The sequence below is a fragment of the Coturnix japonica genome, chromosome 1, assembly GCF_001577835.2.
Source record: "Coturnix japonica isolate 7356 chromosome 1, Coturnix japonica 2.1, whole genome shotgun sequence".
In the NCBI taxonomy this organism is placed as follows: Eukaryota; Metazoa; Chordata; class Aves; order Galliformes; family Phasianidae; genus Coturnix; species Coturnix japonica.
Window position 1 is genome coordinate 95408724 of NC_029516.1, and position 25808 is coordinate 95434531.

The 25808-nt window shown below is 43.3% G+C and overlaps 1 protein-coding gene across 2 annotated transcripts in view; it reads right to left on the minus strand.

The window, feature by feature from the left end:
* The window catches only part of RUNX1 (RUNX family transcription factor 1), a 149215-nt gene that overhangs the window by 27616 nt on the left and 95791 nt on the right, over window positions 1-25808 (minus strand). Inside the window, exons 5-6 of one of the 2 annotated variants that reach the window (XM_015882112.2) lie at window positions 22299-22403; window positions 7088-7279 (exon numbers count right to left, since the gene is read on the minus strand). In XM_015882112.2, the coding sequence (XP_015737598.1) occupies window positions 7088-7279; window positions 22299-22403 (297 nt within the window). The remainder of the gene's footprint in view (window positions 1-7087; window positions 7280-22298; window positions 22404-25808) is intronic. The other variant, XM_015882125.2, reaches the window with a different exon arrangement.

Here is a 25808-nt window from a genome sequence, read left to right on the forward strand (position 1 = left end):
ATCTGCTGTGAAACTGAAGAGGTGAAATGGGGATACTTGTTCCTGCCCTCAAGCTCAGTTTCTCTAGTGGCATCCATCAGCTCAACATAGCTATCATGTGGCAAGAGACAGTGGACTGACTAATGAAAAATAGAACTGTGGCTGCCAAGTTTAATCACCACCCAAAAGATTCAGTGAGGCAGCTAGGTGCATTTCCAAAGGTATCTCTGTCATTGACACTGATTTCTCTGGGTCCAAGATGCTCGGCCACCTAACTAAAATCTTGCTAAGACACCTTTCTGGTGTGATGAGTTTTCCTAATAACTCTTTAAAGTTTTTGTGTTCCAAACAGCTTGCCAGAATGTATGCAGAATGACTCTGTCAAACCTTAGGCAAAACCTTCAACAACAACAGCAACAGAACACTATTAAGCTCCTTCCTTCTGCTTAAAAACCAAGGCTGTCATGTCTTCAGTAAAAGGTGTGCTTTAGGATGTGCCGTGTTGAGGATATAAAAGAAAAAACATAAGGAAAATTCGTGTAAGTGGAGATGTTGCTTGGGGACTGAGAACATATTTGCTGCCTTATCTGCTGCTTTTATAACCTCAGGAAGTGCCAGGCAATTGGAATACAAAGATCGGTATCTTTGATATATATCGACACTTGGAAATCTTCTGGATTAAACATCATTACATAACTCTTTCCATTAGGGTGTTAAGTTGATGAAAAAGGGTTTCAAGACCTATTTTTTTAAATTTTTTTTTTTTTTTTATTTGAGAGCTGCATGCAAAGAGGCAGGCAGGGACTCAGAGCAAGGCTGGTGCCCTGCAGCTGTGCATGCTGCTTGGGGCTGAGGAACTCACCTCCTCGCCTAGCGCTGCCTCAGCTCTAACAAGCTGGGAAGGCTCTGATATATGGCTGGGGGATCCAAACCCTCAAGGATGGCTTCCTGCCACAGGACTGGGGGAGGTCTTCTCAGTGGGACAGGTACAAGGTTTGCAGCCCTGGCTACCCACAGGCAGTGCTGGTGCTGGGGAGCTGGCTGAGGTCTGTCCTGGGACTGCTGGAGACATGGTGATGAAGGTGGGAGCCAAGAAGACACTGGGAATCTACAGGCAAAGACTGTGTCTCAGTTCTGAGAGGTGACTGAACAGAGCACTGACAACATTCCTGAGTCTTCCATTGCCTGTTCCAGAGAATGAACTGTTCCTCATTTGGTCTTGTTGAAGCCACAGGTGCAGGGAATTGATTGAACAGAACAAAATATAAGCCCCGAAAGCATCTCCGAGGTCATGCAGTCCAGCCACATCCTATATTGTGCATTTACATAACAGTAAGATCTAAGATATGTCTTAAATTACACCTTTTTGTCTCTAATCACTCCCTGGAAGGCAGCCAGCACTGCACAAATACCTCAGAACCATCTTCCAATTTCCTGCCTAAATTCATTGATGGCCAATGTAGAGAATAACCACTTGCTCCCAAGACAGCGTGGTCCTTCAGCACAAACAGGGCTCCCCCATCCCTGGTGTAGAGCCCTTTTGCTGTGTTCACTGACTGCAACTATCTTTGCTCACAGCCTTTGTTTTGATGCCCTCAATAAACCCAACTTCTGATCTCTTTAGGGTAAGCTCTGTACTCCTTGTATCATTCTAGTAGTTCATTTTGCACCCAGTGCTTAATTTTTCTTGGACTCTGGGCGATTGTGGATCAAACCGCAGATGAGATTTGTCTAGACATTTCTGTCTTGTTATGAATGAAGCATCCCACCTATGGTACATGAAAATGGCAAAACAGGGTCCTGTTTCAGACAGGTGATGGTGGAATTGAAGTTTCTAATGCCAAACACAGGGAATTCCTTGAGACCTCTTGTTTCTGAGCAACTTCTGGCTATTAACATCTCTCTTATGTCACACAGAACCAGCCCTGCACACAAACAAAGGCTCAGCAGGTAACAAAATTTTATCCCTGTCAAAATTAATAATATTTGGAAAAAACCTGACAGGTGTTAAGAACTTTTGAAATCAAATGAATGCCCTACATCTTGATGCAAGGAGCCTATTTCCACAAAGGATGAAATGGCAAAGTGAAAAGCCATGTGAAGGGCTGGAGCCAAAAAACAATGAACCCAATGAAGCTGAGGGTTATTTACTACATACCTCTCGCTTATATCTTTAGCAGAGATATTTACAACTCATCTTCTTCCATTCTATAGAATACATTCTATACACGCTACAACTTCACAAACATTCTCCAAGATATAGGTATGGAAGGTGTTAGTTCCACAGCAAAATGAGAAGTCTTGCTTGGCCAGAAGTGCTACACAACTTAGTTTTCTGCTTCAGCAAATGGCAAAGAGTCATATTAATGATGTTCCCTTCTAATTTATGCTTTCAAGCAAACTTCTGTAAAACATGCTCCAATTTGGTCAACATGAGTAACTCTGGACAAAAACAACAGCACCTGTGCCTTCAGAACTATGGGATAGGCTTGGGCACCCTTCAGAAGGAGGTTTATACAGATTTGATAGTAGGGGTCACGAAAGAGGAGTGATTTTTTTTCCCTGAGTAGAATTCTATTAAACTGAATGAGAGGAGAATGGCTTTCAGTAAGCTAATTTGCATGGTTCATGCATGGTTCATGCACCATTCTGCTCATCCCTTCACATGGAAGCTGGTTTATGACACAGCAAATAAATAGTAGGGTGAGTCTGCTACTAATGATACTGTATCCTTTAAAGAGAAAAGCTGCTGAGGTTATTCATGGCAATATTAAAGCATTATCTGTCGAGACGTAAAGATGAATCAACAAAAGCTATTGTACTTCAGTGAAAAGGTATTTCTCCTTATAACATCTCCCCTTGATAGAGCCAGCTAAATAGATCTGCTTTGCAAGTATTTTGTGAAAACACCACTCATTCACCAAATTTCCTCCGACCTCCCAGTGTCTTGGCACTCAAGCCTATGGGTCCTCGGCACCAGGGTGGCTTCACCTCTCCTTCACCTATTGCTCTCCTGCTTTGTTCTCATGTGCTTCCAGCATGTTGCTTGCCCACCCCCAGTGTCTCCATTGAAGGGATGTGCCCTGGCCACTCACAAAATCCAAGCAGCCTGGCTTATGGTACAGAAATGTTGCTCTGGGGATGGGGAGGTGAGCTCTGGGCATCCAGGAAAAAGCACTGGAGCACTGCATCCCTGGCTGTGTTGCTGGGAGATGACATCAGGGATGGCCTCCTGCCACAGCCCTGCTGGTCAGGGAAGGTGCTGATAGGCAGGATGCCAAGTTCTGGTGGAACTTGCTTGAGATACCTGAGTATATTTAGGGATGGAGAGGTCAGGTGGTTAATCAAGTGGAAACACAATGATGATATGCTGAGGGAATGGCAGGGAGAGGCAGACACAGCTCCACTGGATGTGAAAATACAGGCATTTAGCATACTGCACAGGGGGAAGTGCTGGCGAGTCTGGGATCCTGGGAGGCCATGTATCTGTCTTGGATGAGAGCTGCCTTTTACACGCTTCTGACTCTGCTAACCTGCAGCTTGCTGAGCTGATTCAAAATGGAAATATTAGGAACTGGGGCAGGATGCAATCATAGCAAGAACAAAGCTGCCTTAATTCCCCACGCTTAAACACCGCCCTTGACTCCACTAGTGCGTTTCCCTCGTTCATGGGAACCCAGATAAACTCAGGCTGTTTTTAGTAGAGCAAGATTACGATAGCAAAGACCTTGAAATGTCTCCTCAACAAAGCGCAGTGCACCTGGAGGAAGACAAAAGGCTGGCCTGTAACAAAATAATCTCTCCATCGTTAAGTTTTTTGCTAATTCAAAAAGCTGATCTCAACACGATCTCTGTTACTTCGCCATCGGTGCAGGTTCTGCTGCTTTGGTTAAAGATCTGTCAGCAGTTTTATTACAGACTCTCGTTTCCAGGGATTTGAGTCTTGCTCATAAAAACACGGTCCCAGCTGAAACTTAACATATAAGGTTACAAAACTTAAAAAAAAAGAAAGAGTGAGCAAGAGAGCTCAAATATTTCTAGGGCTATAAAAGCATAAACAGAAACAGAAGCATACAGCTTCCGTACAGACAGGAAAAACAGCTTTATTCCATCTATTTTTCCAACTCGCAGGTTATTAACAAATCACTAGTTGGAAGCATTCACTGGGATAATGTGAAAATGAAAATGGTTGAAGTAATTTAATTGCAGACATTTTAGGATGACATTCCTAACCTCCTAATTTGTTTAGGCTATTTATTAGCTCCGTGTTATTGCCTTAGAGGAACACCTTCCGAGGCTGATGACTTACAGATATAAAACATTTCTATTGGCCCTTAAAAAAAATCATACTACAAAGGAACCATATGAATTCATATTCTTAAAATTCCTGCATTATGGATCTACCTACTCTAGTTAACATTAACCACTGTAAAATTACAAATTATATATTTACCGTCTGGTTCAGACCAGGTATTAGAAGAAACTCAACCATAATACATATAAAGATTTACATTTATTGCATGTGTAAATTCCAGTGTTCTGCAAGGGTTTTGCCTAAACTTTCATAAATAGCAACCCAACCCAGATGACAGAGCTCTATTTTCTCCTCCTCTGAGCAAAGGAAGGGGTGAGTTAAGGATGAAGTGTTAGAGCTCTAACTGCATTTCCTTATGCTGTGAGCTGGGTCAAAGCCTTTGACATGATACGCTCAGTACTTGCACAAAGTAATCTTTCAACTTAAAACATGTGTGATGTGGTAGAAGCCTTCTCTCTCCTTTTGTTCCCCTTTTGTCTGTGAATTGGTTATGGTTAGAAGTTTTAAATGAACAGGTGTACTCGCTTGCTCCTTGTGATATGAAAGAAGCATAAAACTCGATTATAGCGATTTATGGTCTCTTTACTTGCTTGGACTTGTATCCATGACACAAGCAGCTTTATGCTCAGTTTCAAGACTGGGTAAAATAGGAAGTTAAAATTAACCTCAATCCTTTTATAGACGAAAACCTCAACAAATAAACAGTGGTTTAGTGGCATGGCAACCTGCCCCTTTAAATCCAAAAACTATTCTGAGATGTCTATTTTGAGTTAGTTTTGCTTTTTTGAAAAATACAATTGGGCTTGAATGAAGAGAGGAGTAACCTGTGATTCATAATGGTGTGAGTTAAAGCACGATGTGATGCTGCTCCATTGCTACTAGCAGTGCAAGGGCTTTTTTGCCTCCTGCCCACATATAAAGCACCCCGTGCTCTCGAAGGATAGGAAGCATATCATTTTGGGCATCTCGTTCTGAAACATAAAAAAATACAAATGGAAACACCCCAGCTCTCTAGATATCCCCCAACAGACCAGCCTGACAGCCAGCCCTGCTTTCAGCACTAACAAATATACAGTGGTGGGGCAGCTCAGTCACAATCCAGCCCCTTTGCCCTGTTGCTACAGAAGGGCAAAGATGAGCCCTGACAGCCAAAAGGTGCCCACAGCAGGAGCCCAGCATCACAGAGGATTTGGACTTGAGTTTATATCACCAGCAGAGACTGCAGCTTCAACAAGTTGCTCAAGGAGGTCCTAGCATAACATACAATTCTGGACGCAGAAACTAGGGGGAACCCAGAGGAAGTTTTGGAGGAGGGCACCAATATGGAAACGCTACCAGACCAGCTCAACTGCTGCCGCCTTCAGAGCTACATCTGCAGGTGACATGTACTAAAACCACATTCATGGAGAGTAAAGTAGAGCAACATACTAAATGTATTTCTGGAGAGAGCAGCTGAGTCCCCAGAAAGGCGAGAAGCTGTCCCAACAAGGGACCTCCCTGCAAAACAAGGGAAGGGGGATAAGCATGGATGAACCTGATACTCTGCTAAGCATATAGAGTTCCGAAGAAGCCAAGGAATGCAAGTCTGTGACTGATACCTCCACACACAGAGCTACAGGCTGAGAAGTCACAGCAGCATGTGCATTAGCTTTTGCAGGAGCTGAGTTGTATGCAGAAGTCCACAGCACAGCCTGATCTACAGCTCAGAATGGCAAAGGAGGTGAGAGCTGCGGGATGGCAAGTTGAAGGATTAGATCCAGGGAGGGAAGGTGCTTTGAGGTCCTCCTCTGTTGTTTGTTTGTTTGTTTGTTTGTTTTCCCTGCCTTTTACAACAATGTATACTTCTCAAAAATGCCCACTTCTGCTCCCTGTGAAGTCAACAGCAGGTTTGCAATAGATGTCAGTGGGACAAAGACCTCCCTTGAGGCAGCATGCATTATATTCTATAAGCAATAACCTTTTATGTATGCACAAAGGTAAACCTTGACTTTAAAAACGAATACCAAAAAAAGAGCCTGTTGAAGAAATCTCTCTCCCCAGAGCACCAGCAGAGAACCTCAACTATGACTGATTCATTCTGGGCAGAAGAGCAGAGGAGAACTACACTGGGAACAACTCTCACTGTAACAAGTACCATGCTCCATCCTTCCTTTGACGCATCTCACTGTAACCTGCACCTTGATATGCATTTTGCAAATTGTGTTATCAGCTGACTGTAGCGATCTGATCCTTTGCTTACTATGTTGCAACAGATTTTGGTGGCAGATTTGATCTTAGCAGTGACAGATTCAGATCCAGCGGAGGCGGATAAGTTTTCCAACTGGGTTGCTTGGTTTCACTGGCATATGTGAACCTCCATCTCAGAGGAAACTGGGCTTCAGTCATCATTTTATAAGCTTTCAATCAAATACAACCCAGTGGATAACCACCAGCCCCGGAAATAAGTTCAAACCAGCCCTCTCACATTCAGGTCTTGGCTCTAAGGTCCTTTGCCTAAAGCTTACTTTGTGACTGCCTCCCTTGAAAGGCCAAATAAAGGCCTTGACAGCACATCTGTCTCATTCAAGCACACAATTAATTGATAACTACCCATCAAGTAATACACCTATAAATATTAAAAAAGCCTGTGATAATGCATCTTTGCAAGAAAACAAAGACTTGCAAGGTGTCCATGCGTCTTGGGACAGCCAAAAAAGGGAGATGGGAACAAGGCAGGAAGTGCCTCTGAGCCCAGGAGCTCTCAGCAGGGCTGGGTGGGTGCTGAGCGAGCAGGGGAGGATTTTGGGTACTTACCCTGAATCTGACTCTGAGGCTGAGGGTTAAAAGCAGTGGTGTGGTTCAAGGAGGCTCGTGGGTTGGGTGTGGGGGCTGGGTGGTGTGGGCTGACCCTCATGGCCGTACGACGCAACTGCTCCAGTTCACTCAGGCGCTCTGAAAAGGACAAGCTCCCGGGCTTTGTCTGCTCATCTAGTTTCTGACGATGTCCTATTGTGGGAGGGGGGGGAAAAAGATCAGAAAATCTCACTGATACATGAGGTCTGTTGACTTTTCTTTTAATTTTACTTTCTAAACCCCTCATCCACTGGTGAAGTATCTGAGTGGCTATCTGAAGTTATACTGAAAATACCTCTCTGCAAGGACAGGAGAAACAAACAGTGCATTGAAACCATATCATAGGGCAGCCCATGACATGGCGTACTCTGAAGAACCAGGCCCACTGAAAACAGCAGTGCCTCCTTACTACAACTCACTCTGGGAGAAGAGGTTTTTATAGAAGAAGTAACATCTGACAGGATGAATAACAGAAGGAAACTTGTGCTGGTCCCTGTGCTAACCCTGCATCAGAGTAACTCATCTGAAATGCAACCCTAGACTGTCATAAAGTACTGTACTCAGTACTGTGGGGCTGTAAAATAACAAACCCAAATAAATCTCATTTTTGGACTCTTTAGCAATTGCTTTCTAGACAGAAATAGGCAAGAAACACCAGTAGCTGGCAGAACTGCAGCTGCAAGGTCATGATGTCTCCCTTAGCAACACTAGGAGTTTCCAAGACATGAGGTCTCACCAGACATCCAAATATAAGAAAGCAGACCCTAACATGGCAGAATAGGATGAAGCACAGTGGCACTGGCCTCAGCCATGAGGGAGGAGCAGGGCCTAGGACCAGGCCTAGGGTAGGCCTTGGAATGCTGTCCCCGTGGCACTCTGGTGCCATGACCTCACGGGGCTGCCAGGGGACAGGAAAGGAGCTGGAAAGGCCTTGCTTCCAGCATGGCATTGGGGTACATCCAGGTTTGTCTGGAAGAACAGAGATCTGTCTTGCCACAGGCAGTACTGGTTTCAATATAAGCTTTAACTAGGAGCAATGAGCAGTATGCAAGGTAATGCATTTCTAACTGCTGCCCATCAATGCTCTCTGCTCTGGGACCCTCAGTGTAATGCTGCCACAAAATGTAATGTTGCTCAGTAGCAATGTGCACAGAATACACGAAGGATACCTCACCCACTGCAGCACTTGCTTTCTGTTCAGCACGATGAAAACACAAATTTTCTATCCTCATTTGCACCTTTTTAGGAATTAACCTATCACCTTTTTCTTCTTACAGTTCACAGGAAACAAGCTGTTAGCAGAAAGACCATAAGAGGACTGTCTATGAAACACAAATTGTCCTATCAAAGATGCTTTTTGAAACAGAGAGCAAGATACTGATTGCAGCAGCAGTATGAGAAACCCAAACCCCACCTGTATTCAGTCAGTGGAATAGGATCCTCAGCTCCAGAGAGAGCACCTTCTGCTTTGGACCTTCACATGGATGCCATCAACCCTCTTTTCCCCCCAGTCTCAAATCTGCACTTTGCATTTGTCTCATGAAATCAGCTGCCCTGTGAATCTTGTTGCTTATTCTTTCCCTTTCTTTTCTACATGAAAGCATGTTGTCCTGATGTGAATATATCTCAAATGTCTAGCCTAGAGGTCAATGAATGGACATCTTCAGTTCTACTTGCTCCATTGAAGAAGGTGGTGTTATCCACAGTTTTTGCCAAATATCATATTTCACTGCCTGTCTGCTCCCGATTTTCATCGTCTTGCAATAAAAGGTTGCTTTTGGCAGCTCTCTGTGCATTTCCACCTCCTTTGCCTCTCTACCTCCTGTGCTCCTTTGGCAAGTCCTCCCTGAGCTCAAAGCATCAGCAGTGAAATGGACTGATACAAAACGTCTCCAAATAATCCACAAATTCCCATACTATTTAACATTTAAACATTTATAAACACCCAGCTTCCAATTTCGCGTATCGGTGAATAAGCAACAAAAAGCTCTGTATGTCCTTTACTCTACAGAGCACTCTTTCATGCCAACCTAAAAGCGTAATCAAGACACAAGACCATTTTATGCACTAAGGGGAAAATGTACATTCAAAAACAGTTCCCAGTAGCTGCATTTCTAAAATTAAATTTTATAACTCGTATTATGGTTCCAAATCTCAGTGGCTCGGCGTTTCTTCCTGTTGCCAGGCCCTTTGGCACAGCATGAACTGTCTCAGATTCCACACTGTGCTATAAATTATCCCAAGAGGGGAAAAAAAAATTAAAATATAAAAAGACATATTATATAGCAGCGGTTTCACTGTTTAAGAGACCCATTAGGGCTTCCAAAAAGAAAAAGGGAGGCGGTGGAGGGAGGGGAGAAAGATGAAAAAGACTTCTATGGGATATTCTGGTGGGCCAAGAGCAAGCACTTTGGTTGTCAGCAGCACGGAGCTGGATGCTGCTCCTGACACTGGACTTAAATGTGAACACATGGAGTCATACAAGATGTGTAAAATACCTCATGCATTTGGATTAGCTTAAGCTTCAGCAGTCTGACCTGAGGTCTTGCAGAGCCAAGATTTAGATCCTTCCAAATTCATACCCCCAGTGTAATTTACTCCTCATCCTGAATTCAATTCAGCCATTTTCTGCTGTTAAGTCTGCAGCCTGACCTCTTCGTACCCTGCTTTCTTCTCTCCTGGCCAGGCTGCTGCAGCTCCTGTCACAGCCCCAAGCTATCCTAAAGCCCAGCAGCCTCATGCACAGGCAAGCAGGTCCTACAGGCTACGTTCAGGCCAACCAGGCAGCAATCAGCCTTCCCCTCTGATGCACTGCATTTGTGTCTGAATTAAATTAACCAAAGGTGCAGCATCCCCCTGGGGTTACCACAGGGGGTATCCTGAACATACCTCTACAAGTCTCTTCATTGCCCATCCACCAACTAAAGCCCCAGATTTTAACTATCTGCGGTATTGACAGAGGGTGCCTCAGCTTGTGGCTTGCATGAAAACCCCACTTGTGTCATTGGAGGTCAAGGAATCAGCACCTGCAGGCTCTTCCTCGGGACAGCTCAGCTATTTATTTAGGTCTATATGTGGTGGCTTTGTGGTGGGAACTACCAACTGATATCATCAGGGAATTGTCATCTCAGATGTAGCTACATAAGTGACCTTTGTTTATTTTTTTTTCCCGGTCAGAAGAGCTATCCAACCTTTTCTCCTTTGCCAGTTGCTATAGGTAGCAGCACAGAACCTGTTTTTGTGGTAGGAAAGTGAAGAGCCGTGTCAGAAAAATGTAACAAATATAAATAGTTTTCCCAAGCCACTATAAATGCACAGGCAGTGCCTTGCTAGGGTGACTTGTGTTTTTGTGTTTATTAGCTTTACTTTGAAGTTACCCTCTAAATAACTTGCTTAAGGAGCAGTCAAGTTGTCCTTAGCTCACCTCTGTAAAGCACAGGTCTATTATTATCCCCATTTTACAAGTGGAAAACTGAATCACAGGGAAACAAGGTGGCCTGCCCATGGTCAGACAGCGAACCTGCGGCGTATGCCTGCCTCTCTCAGCTCAGCACTGTGCCCAGTCCACTAGTCTGCACAGAGCCATAGAATCACTGAATCGTTAAGGTTGGCAAAGACCTCTGAGATCACTCCCACCATGCCCACTGCCCACGTCCCTCAGTGCCACATCCACACGGCTCTTGAACACCTCCAGTGACGGTGACTGCACCACCTCCCTGGGCAGCCTGTGCCACTGCAGCACTGCTCTTACTGAGAAGAAATTCCTAATACCTAACATGAACCTCCTCTGGTGCAACTTGAAGCTATTCCCTCTCATCCTATTGCTGTAACCTGGGAGAAGAGGCTGACTTCCATCTCACCACAACCTCCTCTCAGGTGGTTGTAGAGACTGATGAGGTCTCCCTCTTCTCTGCACTGAACAACCCCCGTTCCCTCAGCTGCTGTGCACCCCAGTAACAGCACACCCAAAACCATGCAGGGTGAAGAGAAGAGCTGGTGGCATTTTTGCTTCTCTCTCCCTCAGAGAAGTAGAGTTTGAGCCTTTGCTTACAATAAACAGGATATCCAGACTGTTTGGCTAAATTAAAGCATCGGGGGCTTCTTGACTTTTTTCTTTCTCCTTATCCCTTTAAAATACTGCCTCAGACAGGTCAGATACTTTTCTTTTAAACACAGAATATTAATCAAGAGAAAACATTAGTTTTTATAATACTTCTACATCAACACAACATGAAAGTGTTTTTCCTCTTTATATGAGGGACACTCGGTTTTATAGACTTCAAGAGGCAGCGTAGTGCTCAGCTTGGACAGCAGCCACCAGCTCGGAGTGCTGGATGTGGAAGCAACCAGAACGATGTGTCTGGGCAGCCCTCATCCCACACACATCCAGGGGAGGTGTGAAGGCCTCCGTGCTCTGCTCTGCCCACTGCAGCTACCTAAATCGCAGTGGGTGCTCAGCAGCAGACGGCCACAATGAATTTAAGCACAGTCCCCTGTTCCCAGAGGGAGCAGAACACCTCACTGTGCATCTCTTTCCTCAGGATGGAATAGGAGGCTTTTCACTCCCTGTGCAACCCAGAAGTGGAAATACACAGGAAAAGTGTCTGTTCAGGCTTTGCTGAAGCAGGGAGGTCCAGTCAGACCCAATGACATCTCACCACCTTAGAACTGCACTGGACGCTGATCCAGGCACCTTCACTTTACAGGGCTGTTAGTGTGAGCGTCTTTGGTTTGGCTCCAGCTGTAGCTGGGTAAAAAATAAGCCATGTTTCATTGTGCCCAGCTAATAAATAGGGAAATGTATTTTACCATGGAGTTAAAACATATTCAATAATTCCGTATGCAGTGAAGACTGAGAAGAAACTATATTCTTTCACTTTTTTTCTGGCATGAGAGCACACGCTTTTTAGTGTAAAAAATATATAGTCTTGTAAACAAAAATGTGTCATAGTACTTCCACACTATGACAAAGCTGGGTAAAGCAAAAGTTTGAAAATCAGCTGTTCTGCTTGTAAAATAAATTATATATACACACATATATATATATGTATATTGCTAAAACTGGAAATAATGTCTGAGTGAATAATATTTTTCTATGTCTCAAGTGTTCCATAAAATAATTTACATAATTTTACAGCAACCAATGCAGCACCATTTACTGTATATTAAATCAGACATGATCTGATCATGTACAGAGGTATGCACTCGCTTACAACTTCACAACTTCACTAACTGTTCTGATATGGCAGCCTATGGGGCTGTAGAAAATGACACTTGAAAATGAAATCAGACTGAAGAGTGGTTTCCTCCAGGGCCTCCACCACTTGGAAAGGACTTACATCACATTTGGGGATTGCAGAGGCTGCTGCAGGAGCACACTGAAGCGCACTAACCTCTTGTACAGCATTATAAATATTGTGTAAAATGCTACTAGTAGAGGAACTAGACAAACTATAAGATGTTTTCCTTCTCCTCTGTTAAAAAAGTGCTGCAGCAAGGAGAAATAAGGGCAATGGTAGACAGAGCTCGGAGTAGACTCATCAGCAATTATATTTTTTGGCTGTTTTTCTTAAGTACCGTGTAAGGAAAGCCTTATTTCCAGACAGTAGGAACATCACGGCAGACAGGATATTATGCTAAACATTCTTGTGCTGTGTCTGTAATTACCAGCAGAAGCAGTGTTGGTCATCAGACCCAACGTGACCTTAGGCACGAGGTACTGGGAAACGTGAGAATGAGACAGGGCATTATGCACATGCACCACTCCTGGCACAATGAACATCCAGATGTCCTTCAAAAGCCAAATGCCAAGTAATGCCAGCACCATGTAATGCCAAACACAGACAGGCTGACAACAGGAAATCTTTCCAGCTGTGTTTCTTCTATCAGCTCCCTGGCAAACCTTGGACTTTCCGTGCCTTTATGGAAAATCTGTTTGTTGTTCTGACTAACTGCAGACAAGCTAGACATTTCAGGTGTCATCCTTTGCTCTGTATTTAATTTTTCCACTCGATAATCCAATTTGGCTGTGTGTTAAGCAAGTGTCTGGTGATGCCAAGAAGGCAAACAAGGATTCATGTGGCACATTCACTCTCCAGCAGCTTCAACAGTGCAGACCCTTCTCTGTGGGAAATGTGAGGCAGCTGATGGCCTCTCTGATGGGGCTCTTCACCCCACACTCATCACAGAGAAGTAACACACAGTAGTAACTTGCAGCTCCTGCTGAGCAGCTGGGGCACTTTCTTCCTATGCCTTTTTTTTCCCTTAATAGGAGTTAAATATTCCTAGCAATGCTGTTTTTCTTACTACTTCTTTTTAAAATTAGTACCCCTAGCTGAGAGTCAGAATCAAGCCCATCTTGCCTGGTCTGTAATAAAAAATGAACTTCAGTTTCCTGTTTTGCAGATGAGAGCCCTAATTACAAGCTATGAGCCCTTCTCTCTCCATTTCTATCCATATTTAATTCTCCAGTTGTACTGGGAGCGTCCACATTTTGAGATGAATGTTGGTGGGCTGAAGAGTGAACCCTTCCTGAAAAAAGGCACAACCTTTTGGTCATTCTCCTTCCAGCCAAGCATGCTGAGTGCACAACTACAGGCCTTTCTGATCCTGACAAACACCTGAAAAGCCTCACGTTCATCCTGAATTGCAACAGCCAGAAAAAGCAACCTTGGAAATTGCTGCAAGACAGGAAAGATGCTTCCTCCCCTCCAGGTCTGCTGGTACAGCCTGTGCTGTACTAACAAACAGCAAAGCACAAACACACCTCTGCTTAAATCTTAACACACATTAAAACAAAAGCAGAAACAAAAACATACCAAAACTGCACAGCTATTTTGCTTGACATGTGTCCACCAAAACGTCTAATGAACATGACATATAGGTGTCCTCTATTTTTGTTGTCAAAGGGCAATTATTCAGCGGGCTCTTCTCTGGAAGAGACTCAGTGAAGTAAAAGTAAGGGAACTGAAAGTTGAGAGTTTTGAGGGAAGTTGCTCATGAAGTTAAATTAGTCTGCAAAATTACACCCTTTGCCTTCTTTTTCCTTTCCCCCATGTTGATGTATACGCTCCAAGAATCCTGACTCCTTGACAAAACTTTAATGACTCTCAAGCAGCACATTGCCAAAATCCTCTTTTGTTTCTTTATAGTTTGCATCTTCCCACATGTACAAACTGCCTTAAGAATACCCTCTAGACATGGGCTGAGACATAATAGTTGAAGATAGGGATGAGAGAGGAGGTGCAGAATTAGGAACAACCAGCCAACCAACAAGTACACCAGCAACCAAGAAAAACACTGGCACAAAAATAGGTCTCTGTCCAAGGAAAAAGCTGCAGAAACACAAGTCTCAGACTGCAAGGACTGAGCCACCATTTGAGCAGCCCTCTGAAGATGGTTGCACACCCACTGAATTAAGGGGATGAGGCTCCTAATCAAATGCACAGACTTAGCTGGGATGAAGCTGAAGCCCTGCCCTCTAAGCCAAGGCTGTGCAAAGTGGGGATGCATTTGCTCTCATTGTGCGCCTTTGAGAGGCCAAATGTATGGAACAGTGAGTTGCACCAACACGGTAGTACTGAAGGATAGGAACTCACTTGAACTAAAGACCTTCCCCTAAGGCCAGTGGGTAGTGTTTTCACACAGCAGCTGTGAATACCTGCTTTTGCAAAGAAGTGAGGTTGAATCTTTTTATCTGTAGGTTACTAAGTAGTCCCTCCTCTGTACTAATGTGCCACTGTGCCTACAAAAGACTGCAGTTCACTGAAAGCTCATAAATTCATGTGGTTCTGCTGCGTCTTTATTTTAGGTTCTTGAACCATTTTTTGTTTTCCTCGTTTTCTTTGCAGCTGCAGAGAGATATAGTAAGCTACTGTATAGCATTTTGAAAGCAGGGCCTCTGAGAAGTTTCCAAACTGCATACAAGCAGGTTATTCTTTGGCTTGTTTTCTTTGGCTTGGTGTTAGCAGTGCAGAATGAGTCAAACAGTATTAACTTTCAAGAGGGAAGTGGTGTGGTCAACCAAAACTGTTTGCGGCTAGATTGCAAAGATAGGTAGAGCAGGTAATGAGGAACAGCCCATAATGCGGGGTGCAGGTAGGAAAGGCAGAGAGACTCAGACAAACAGAATCCTCAATAATTAAATCGACACGGTCATCAAAAGTTTTGTGCAGCTTTATGTGCTGGGGTTATGACACCGTCTGACTCCTCCTGACTGGTCAGCTCGGAGAAGGCAGCCTGGTGTGCTTAGTGCTTAATGGACTCCAACAACATCACTCTGCCAGGGAAGAACAAAGGGCTGAAGCCATTAAAAAAAAAAAAAATAGAATTGTATGAACTCTACTACTAGACTTTACTACCGTGGCCAGTTAAATTCTTTCTCATGTCTCCTCCCATTTTCACAGCCTGTTTCTTATCTACTCCACAATTAAAGAAGGCAAGGGCCGTGTTTTCATTCTTCTTGCTCCTGAGGGTATGTTTTAGTCATTAAAAAGCACAATGTGCTGTAGTACAACAGATAACCCTTTCTCCTACAGTGTAGAAGATCAGTGGACACAGACTCATCCAAGCACTGCTCTCCCTCATGCATTACAGTGACCCATGCAGCACCAAGGTATGGACAGTCTGACTGAGATTCAGTGAGTGAGGGCCTCAGAGGGGACAAGGACAGTCACATTCCCATTGACAAACCTACCTGCCAGCACACTGCATGTCAGTGCTTTTCTCACATACACACTCACACAAATGCATGTTTCTACAGAAAAAAATATCCCCCCCCCCCTCAAAAAAAAACTTGTCTATCAATCACAATAGAGATAAATTCTTTGTAGTTAAGTGCACTTGACAAAAGAATGTCAGAACTACTGGCTGCCTTGGAAGCATTTCTTAAGTTGGAATGGGCTGCCCATAGAAGCTGTGGTGCCCCATCCCTGGAGGCACTCAAGGCCAGGCTGGATGGGGCCTTGGGCAGCCTGAGCTGGTGGGGGGCAACCCTGCTTACAGTAGGGGTTGGGGCTGGGTGGGCTTTGAGCTCCCATTCAATCCATACCATTCTCTGATCCTATGAATATACATTCATCTAATTCTTCTGCCATAGTTACAGAGGACTTTCCCACTGACTTCAGTAGAACTACACCAACGGTAGATATACTTGAAAATTCCATTGTGCAAACATAGATAAACAAAAATACCCCCGTCTTTGTTGCTGTTCAACAATTACGACTGTATAGCAGTGCTTAACACAAGATTTTGTACTGCGAGTATTGTGGCAATTTCATTTAACTAAAATGACCAACTCACTGCCCCCATCACCCAACATCAACTCTCCCTACTGTCTCAGCAGCGAGACTGATAAATGTTGTGGAAAATAATTTCATTCCTTCTTTTCCAGGTGGAAAGAAAGGATCTGCACCATGAAATATCAAGAGTGCTGGTATATAAAACGAAAGGTTAATAATGAGTGAGATAAAAATGATGTCCCAACAACTAGGGCATGTCTGACACCCACTAAGAGAAAATCACATTGCTTGAATTTTGGCTAGAAATGTTCTGTTTGTTCACACAGCTGCTGTAGGCTTGCACATTGCCATTGCACAAGCTGACTATGATGCCTCCAGAGCATGCTTGTAATTTAAGCACCCATCCACCCACTCATCAGGCAGTGTCAATAAGACAATGGGACGCAGGGATGCAAATACACTCAGAGAATCAGCGCTGCTCAGCCATCGGCTCTTCTTGCAGCCCATCCCTTTCTTTTGTCTATACAAGATTTATTTAGATTGGAACCTCTCAGGGGCAAGTGTCTAAGCCAAGATTTTTAAACAGTGATTTGCAAGTTTGGGTTCCTATCCTCAGAGGGCGGTACACCATGGAGTCTGTGACATGTAGCTAGTGTTAGCAAAGGGAAAGAGTCACAGCCACACTCGCATTTCAGTACAGGGATTTTGCTATATAGAAAGGAACTTAAAAATGTCACAGCTTCCTCTATGCACTTTCTGCCAAGAAGCTTTTAAGCACTGTACATCTCTAGGTGAGTGAAAGGATCTGAAATGCCATCATTTGAATTTATATGGTGGGTCTATTTCAGTGATGTGATGGTTCATTCTCTCATGGTTTCTAAACAACTCTTTGGTACACATAGTCTCAATTTCCAGCAGATGGAGGCATCTGCAGCAGCAAACAACCAAGAAATGAAGGCGTTTCATGCTATTTCAGGTCACTGAGACAACACAGGTTTGAAGAACTGCTTGGCTTTTTCTTGCAGGAGGAGGCTGAAGGCAAAGATGCTCCTTCTGAGAAGATCTGGGCCAGGGGCTTCTTTTTTGAACTGCACAAGTGGGCCAAGACCACTCCAGCCAAGGTCTGACGGTGCCCTCAGCTGTGGCAGACCAAAGCTATGCATCCCCATGGCTAGCTCTGCCAGAAGGCAAAAGCCAGCAACTGTCCCACAAAAGGCATTTCTTTAGCCAGCAGCCCTTAAAGCTCCTTCTCCAACCCTATTTAGCAATATTATTCCCCGTCCGCTTCACAGTATCCTGCCCTTTGATACAAGGATGCCAAAAAAGCATTCGGGAAAACCACAGATCCAATATGGGATAATCGCATTTAATGCACAGCTTAACCTTGGACAGCTCAGGGACGCTGGGGCAAAATCTGTGCAGCCCTTTCATTTTGCACAGTCTTCAGGCACCTGGTCCATTAGTGAATTTTTTCAGAGCTATGTAGGTTAAAACAATTCAATGAGAAAAACAGAAAGAAGCAGTCAAAAGAAGAAAAACCTAATTTTTGAGCAGACATACACAGTAGGTCAAATGGCCTAAGGGAAATATTTAATTTAAGAGTCATACTATTTCTACCAAGTTTCCTAACCAAAAGTATTTTCATCAGGAGCACTACTCTTGATCTGGTTACTGCTAATGATTTTCCCCATGGACTTAGCTCATAAAAACATAAATTGCTTTATGAATCATAGAATCATAGAAGTTGGAGAAGAAAATGATGGGTTAGGTCATCTTGCCCTTCTCTCTGACAGTGCAGTAATGTTTCTTTCTATTAAAAAAAAAAAAGAAAGAAAGAAAAGAAATTAAAATGAAAATAAGCATTTCTGTAAAGCTGGAGAACGAAAACACAAAGTTTAGAAGAGATTTTCAAAATACATAATGAAGACAGTGGAGGAAGAGCCAGATTCTTAAGTACCTTGGCTCTCTCTAGAAACTCTGACAATCTGATGAGAAGAATCATCTGGATAGGCACAGTAAGAAATTTGGTGGCAAAAAAAAAGAAGGCAGTGCTGTAAGCAACGCGCCCAAGATGTATATATAGTTATATCGATACGTATGTGAATAGGCTGATGGGCAAGGAGCTGCCCATAGATTGTACACTCTGACCAAATGTACGGCATGACATGCAAGAATCCAGTGTCTGAAAACCAGAGACAGGACTTGGTTCAGAGAGGGGCGACGCTTATGCACAAGGATACACATTGTGCTATTGTCGCCTAACGTGACATCTCCACACATCAGAGTGAGCCAAAAAGTCTGTGCTTTGTATGCTTGCCTTCAGAGCCCTTGGTCTGAGAATTCTTCTGCTTGCCAAAAAAATGGCTTCAAATGCTGCTCTGCATTACTTTCTGAAGTTTTTTTTTCTATTCTCCCAAACATGCATAGCTTAAGAGGCTGTCCTGTATCATTAAAAATCATATTTTAGAACCCTTTTTAATTCTGGCACAAAAACTGCTCTTAATCCTTCAATCTCTAAAGACAAAAGAACATGTTTCTGTTATTTCTGAAGTTAATCGCTCTAAATATTTGGGGTTTTTTTAATTAAAAAAAAAAAAAGATTTTTCTATGATCTTTTATTTTCACTGAAAATTGTCTGGTTACAAAACTCTAATTTTTATCTCAGAAATGGCATCTTACCTCCCAGTATTTTTTACAGGCCATGTAGATGCTCATTAGAATCCAGCCTATCTGCAGCCACTACAAACTTAAAGTAAATGAATCAACGTTTGTTACTGCAATTGGCTTTGGAGGTAAGCATGGTTTCTCCAGAGGTCTGTGAGACAGCATTAACTAATTTTGTTCCTAACACTTTTTTTGCCCACATTTCTTTTCAATCAGGATATCTTAGAAAACACAGGTCGGTATTTCTGTAATTCCTGCAGCTCAGGTGAGAGACTGAGTTATGAGTCTGAATCGTAAAATAACAAAGTCACAGAAAGGCCTGGGTTTGAAAGGACCATAATGATTATCTAGTTTCAACCCCCCTGCTGTGTGCAGGATCACCAACCACCAGACCAGGCTGCCCAGAGCCACATCCAGCCTGGCCTTGAATGCCTGCAGGGATGGGGCATCCACAGCCTCCTTGGGCAACCTGTTCCAGTGCGTCACCACCCTCTGTGTGAAAAACTTCCTCCTAATATCGAACCTAAACCTCCCCTGTCCCAGTTTAAAACCACTCCCCCTTGTAGGCATGTGAGTTCCCAAATATTGATCAGCGATCTAGAAGCACTTCTCTCCCAGTTTTATTTTGATTCTAGCCTGCATGCAAGAAGGCTGATATCATCTTAAATCCATTCAGTACATGGCATGCATGTACTGATACGTTCAACCACAAATCCCGTGCAGGTAACAGCTGTGCTATCTATTTTGGTACAGGCTACAAATGTACCTTGATCTAATCAGAGCAGCGCAGAACAGCATACACCCACTGAGAGAGGGGATAAAAAAACACGTATAGCCCCAAACTGCAGGTCTCTCTCAGAGACATCACAGTTATTTGGAGAGAATTAATTCTGAGTTTAATTACTAAAAAGTAGTGAATGGGTGACAGCTGGGAAAACCGAGCTATGGTCAGGGTTGTTCCAAACATGTGAGGAATACGTAAGGGAGAAAGGTCTGGGTATTGCTTTTTCCTTCCTTTGTAGCACTTCATCCCTTTGAGCCATGTGGCATTTTAGTCCAATGTGGAATAAGGACAGCAGATACCATACTGAGCTTGGAGATGAGAAGGTTTCAGGTAGACCTCACTGTGTCCTTCCACTACTGCAAGGGAGATTTTAAGTAGGAGGGGGAACAACTTTTTACATGGTCTGATAGTGATAGGACAAGAGGGTTTAAACTAAAAGAGGGGAGATTTAGGTTAGATGTTAGGAGGAAATCCTTTCCCCAGAGGGCAGTGAGGCGCTGGCACAGCTGCCCATAGAAGCTCTGCTGCCCCACCCCTGGAGGCACTCAAGGCCAGGTTGGATGGGGCCCCAGGCAGCCTGAGCTGGTGGGGGGCAGCCCTGCCCACAGCAGGAGGTGGGGCTGGGTGGGCTTTGAGATCCCTTCCAACCCAAACTATTCTGTGATTCTATGACTACAACAGCCACCACAGTTCCAAAGCTGGTGCGCAGTCAGCTTAGCGGACCTTGCAGCCCACTTAGGAGTGAAAGGAGCAGAATCCCTTCTGACGTTGCGTCATGAGTGACTTAGCAATAAATGGAGCTGTGCACTCCTTCCAAGGGGAGCTGACCTCTGCTCCTGGCACATGTAAAGCCTCCTTGAGTACGGAACTCCTTTGTACCTCTGGCTTGCCTACGACAAAGTGAAATCATTTACAAGGAAGCTTTTACATACATTTGAGTCAGGAAGATATGAGTGTTGCTTCAGTGTGTATTATATTTCTACTTCCTTTTTGAAATGCAGAATCTTATTAAATATTAACTACTACACCAACTGAAGAATTGATTTAAAACAGTAGGGTATGCCTGCAGGATGATTTTCTGTCCTACTATTCTAGCAGACTCATATTCAAAAAAAACAAAACAAAGCTTATATGTTGTATGCAAACTGTGAACACGACCAGGTAATTGTATATGCAAACCTTGCATATACAAATATCTGTTTTATGTGCACAGCTGTGAACCTGGTGCCTGGTTCACGAGGGACATTTTTCAGGGACAATTTAACCAGTTTTCAGGAAAAAAACAAAACAAAATCCACAAATGCAAACTAAAGAAGAAGCCTTATCCTGGCAGCACTTAAAAAATACACGTAGATCAGATTTTTTTCCATTAAATGCATGCAGCATCATGATGCAACTCAGGCAAATGAAGGCTCCATTACAAAATGCATATGAAAGATAACCGTTTTCTAAGTTATTTAAACTCAAGTTTCAAACCCTTCTTCTCTTGCACCACTCAGTTAAAGTAGCCCCGAGCTGCATGTCTCATTCCCTAGTGGGTGTTTGAATCTTACTGCTTTCTTCTCCCAGGACGACTCCACTTAAGCAACAGCCAGAACTTCTGCCAAGTGTGCAGGAGTGAAAAACTAACCACAAACCTCAACTTACATCAGGGCATTTTGATAGAAATATGAAAATTCCACATTCTGAGGTTAAAGATTGCCTGTGGTAACAGGCAGAGCATATGCCAGAGAAGCACCTACATCTGCCTACCTGTGCAATCCTCACTTCCCCCAAAACAAAGCAACCTTCTCCCTCTAACCTAACGAAAACAACCATATGTGTGAACGGTGTGAATATTCCCCTGGGATATCAAATCATTCCACTTCTCCTTAAGCTTCATTCTTAAAAAAGAAAAAATAAATAGGGAACACTGCCCATCTGTGAAAATGGGTGTCCCACTGTGATAACTGCATTCGCTTGTTGGAAGTATTGCTCTCAGCAATTACTGCTTTCCCAAGTTGTACAGTAGAATGAGGCACAGTGAACTCTACAGAGGAAAAACCAGGTGTTGCCTCTCAGGCATTTATTTATTTCTGCATTGTGGCTGAGTTTGAAAACTTAGATTGATGACGTATTGGTTTCCAATACTTTAAAACCCTCTTAACATCAGAAAGACGAGACTAGCAAGAAATAATGCATAAGGTATATGCTGCCCACCTTTTACCAGCATGCCTTCTGTCAGCTTTTGGTTATGATCCAAACCATCTCTAGGTAGATACTTTATAAATGCAAAGTAATTCACGTTCTAGATCAGCTGAATGCCCATGAAAAATAAGCCTTCAGGAAGGCATAATTAAAACCACTCATAGGACAGCTTTGGCTTGAGGCACATCCACTGATCCACATGCACTGGGTGCTGTTGCACTGCATACAGCTGGTGATGGAATACCTGAGCTAAGTAATCAACAAGACCTTCTGCAAATGCTCTTTTTAGTTCACTTACTTCTGGGTTCGCGTGGTCCATCCACCGTTATCTTGATGGCTCTGTGGTACGTGGCTACTTGGGGCGGGTTTGTGAAGACAGTGATAGTCAGTGTGAAGCTTTTCCCTGCAAGAGAGAAGGTTACTGAACATATGTACTGAGAACATGTTGTCCTTTCAAACAGAATCAGAACACACCAAATGACACTAACCACTAGCTGTTCATATCTGCAGACAGATATGAGGCAGCATGGGCTCACTACTGTCTGCTGCTGGATGCATTCCCTTCATGGCAACTGCTCAAAGCATTTGGGAAAAAAAAAAAATCAATTTATATGTAAATGTTCTACACTTTGTTTGCAAAATAAGGAGGTTACCCTTAACAGTTATAGTTTATCTGATCTACTAGACTACTGGTGCATTATCTGAACTTCTGAAAGGCGGTTAGTTCAGAGAGGCTTAGAAATTGTGGTCGACTCTTCCAGAACTGCCACGGGAATTTGATCAACAGTGCTTGTTAAAATTAAAGAGAACTGGCTACTCATGTCCCCGAGGCGGATCGTAAGATTCCATGCTTTGTGGCTGAAGCTAGCATTAGATCGATTCCATCTTATGAAACAGAATCCTTGAAAAATAATCCTCTCCAGCAATGCCAAGAAACAAGGGAATGGAAAAAATTAAAAAATCCCTACAGCATGTCCGCAGAGAATTAAAGCATTTTATGAAGACACAGCAGAGCATTACGCTCAGTTTCTCTATTATTCAGTAAGAAAACTGTGAAAGCCTTTTCAAAACTGTTGCGCGCATGCCACAGCTCTGAGTTCTGAAAAGTGCCCATTTGGATGGCTGCTGGGGAGGCCGGATGGTTTTGTATCCCCCTGTGACCATGAGGCATTCAAATCCTGCTGCCTCTGGATTTGGTTTTGGATAACACCAGCACAACTTCAGGCATCATTTTCAGAAACAAAAGTAATTTTCTTTATCTTTGATAAGACCTTGTGTTTATATTTATTATGGCTTTGGCCTGGACAGTGATAAAAACATTGGCTGTTGGCAGGTTTAACATCCTTATCTCAGCATCACGGAGGTCTCAGATACTGCTATCTTTATTATCAGTCAGAGACAACGAGGGCCATCATCCCAATTTAGATTACCAAGAACTGTTGTAAGAAAATTCAGGTTCTTCTCCTCTGGGCACATACAGATCTGCCTGGTTTATTTCACTGCCTGACTCCAGCCCCCGTGAAAGCTGAGTCTCTTCCTTTATAAAAGCCCTCCCATTTTAATAATTTGCTTGGTTTATCTGTATAAATATAATTGTAAATACAAGTATAAATGCCTGCCTCTAGCAGCAACACGCTTTCCCCCCCCCCCCCCCTCCCCCCCTCCCCGCTTCTACCATGTGCATTTACTTGCAATTCAATACTTCTCTTAATGCAGTTCCTACTTCGGTGCTAATGGTCTGCATCAACATCACAGCGGGCACACACACACATAACTGTTACTGGAAAGTGTCCTCATCACAGCCCAGTGAATTAGAGAGGTATTCTCCCCACTTTACAGATGAGGAACTGTGGGGAGATAAAGTGTCTTGGCCAAGATCTAACAGGAAGCCTGTGGCCAGCGATGCTAACCACTTTGGCTGCTGCAACTAAATCCGACAATAATCCTGAATCACAGCCCTGAGAAAACAGAAGCTGAAACACAACCCTCCCGGACTGCAGGCCACTATCTTCCCACCTCCACATCCTCACTAGAAAGCACTCCCTGAGATCAAAAGAACTGCAACAGCAGCAGAAGTAATTTTAGATCCCTGTTTGAGGGTCCTTAGCCCTCAACTCTTGGGTCCTACATCTACCAAGACCAAAGATCACCATGCTCCTGGCTATTTATAGATGCTAAACTACAAGATAAAGCTTTCTTGCTGTTTTTCCACCTGTAGACCAGATTCTTCTATAAGGTATCATAAGTAAAGTTCAGTAAGCTTCCTTCTAAAAAAACTCTAATCACACTCATAGCATTATGCCTAACAAATATCAAAGAGGCTCCTGTAGATCTTCCTTCTAGCAAAAAAAATATTCCCTGTATTATTATATGCAACACCTAGAACACCAAGGCTGTAAAAGACTCTGAAAATATATATTATTCCTTTTACTAATTGTAGCATTTTCATCTTGACCCCAGTTTTGTTTTTGACAACTGCTGATGCAGTCGGTAAGGGGTTGCTGCTGTTCTGCTGGAATATGTAGTCAGTTTATTTTTTTCAAAGGCCCTCGTGGTCCTTCCAGATAGAAAAAAAAAAATACAGAAAAAGAAGATCTTAAGATACTGAAATTGAAAATGAGGACACATTACCAAATGAGACCAGAATGAAAAAGAGGGGAATGACGTTACTTTCTAGGTCTTCTACAGAGCAGACAGGATCTCAGAACCAGTTTAAGGTTGTGATACAAGCTGGCAAAAGCAGGAAGATGCTTAGCGTACTTCTTGTTGACAGAAGAGTATTCATTAACCACATACTGGTTAACCACAGGACTATATAACCATAAACCTATGTGTCACTCATTGCTGCTTACCAATAATTCTGGCTGTGTTTTTCTCTGGTGGTTCTGTTTCATTTACATTTAGTTTTACTAAGTGGTTTTATTATTTTTATTCATAGCTTCTACATTATTCATTCATGTGTCTGGTTGACAAAGGTAGGTTTAGATTGGAGGTACTGTTAGTGAAACGTGTTTTATGGATGTACCTGCTTTGGGATTATAGCACATCTATAAACTATAAAGGAACAGGTGCCTCCAAGGCTGTCAGACAACCTGAGTGAAGGACTAAGCTCTACAGAGACTGCAGAGAGGGGTCTCACAATGCAAGAAGACCTTCTGAAATGCTGGCCTGGCTCAGATGCTTCAAATAATCACAATGACAATTTGGTTATGGTCCAGTAGTGACAGCAAGCTAGCATGTAGCCCTTCACTGACTAACACCAAAATCTGAGAGCATCTGGTCCCATAAAACTCCAGGAAATCACGCAGATCTTATTTCAGGTCCATGATATATGCCTCAGTATGTTTAAGCCAATCCCTATGCCCTCATTCTGGGAGTCTTTGCTGATGGTGGAACGCTTGAAAGGCAATGTCCATGCCAAGCAGTACCTTGCTGGGTGCAAGAGTCCTTTCAGAGACTGCTGCTCTCCATAACTCCCACAGTAGCACCTATTATTAGCCACAGAGCACCTGCTGAGCCCGAAGATTAATTCTCCTTATGTAGGACAGAGCTCTGCCATTGAAAACCCTCCTGACAGACATCACACATTCCCTCACATGGGTAAGGAAAGAGCACGAGACTCACTGCTTCCATCGACTCTTCCACATAACTAGGATAGGAAAAATTGCCTGGTAATGTTTATTTTGCAGGAGCATTAAAGTCAGTACTCTTTCAAAAAAAAAAAAGAAAATATAAAAAAAAATGGAAACAGTAGCAGTTCTGGCTAAAATACGGCACTCACTTTTGAAAGAGAGACTGGAAACTGTCA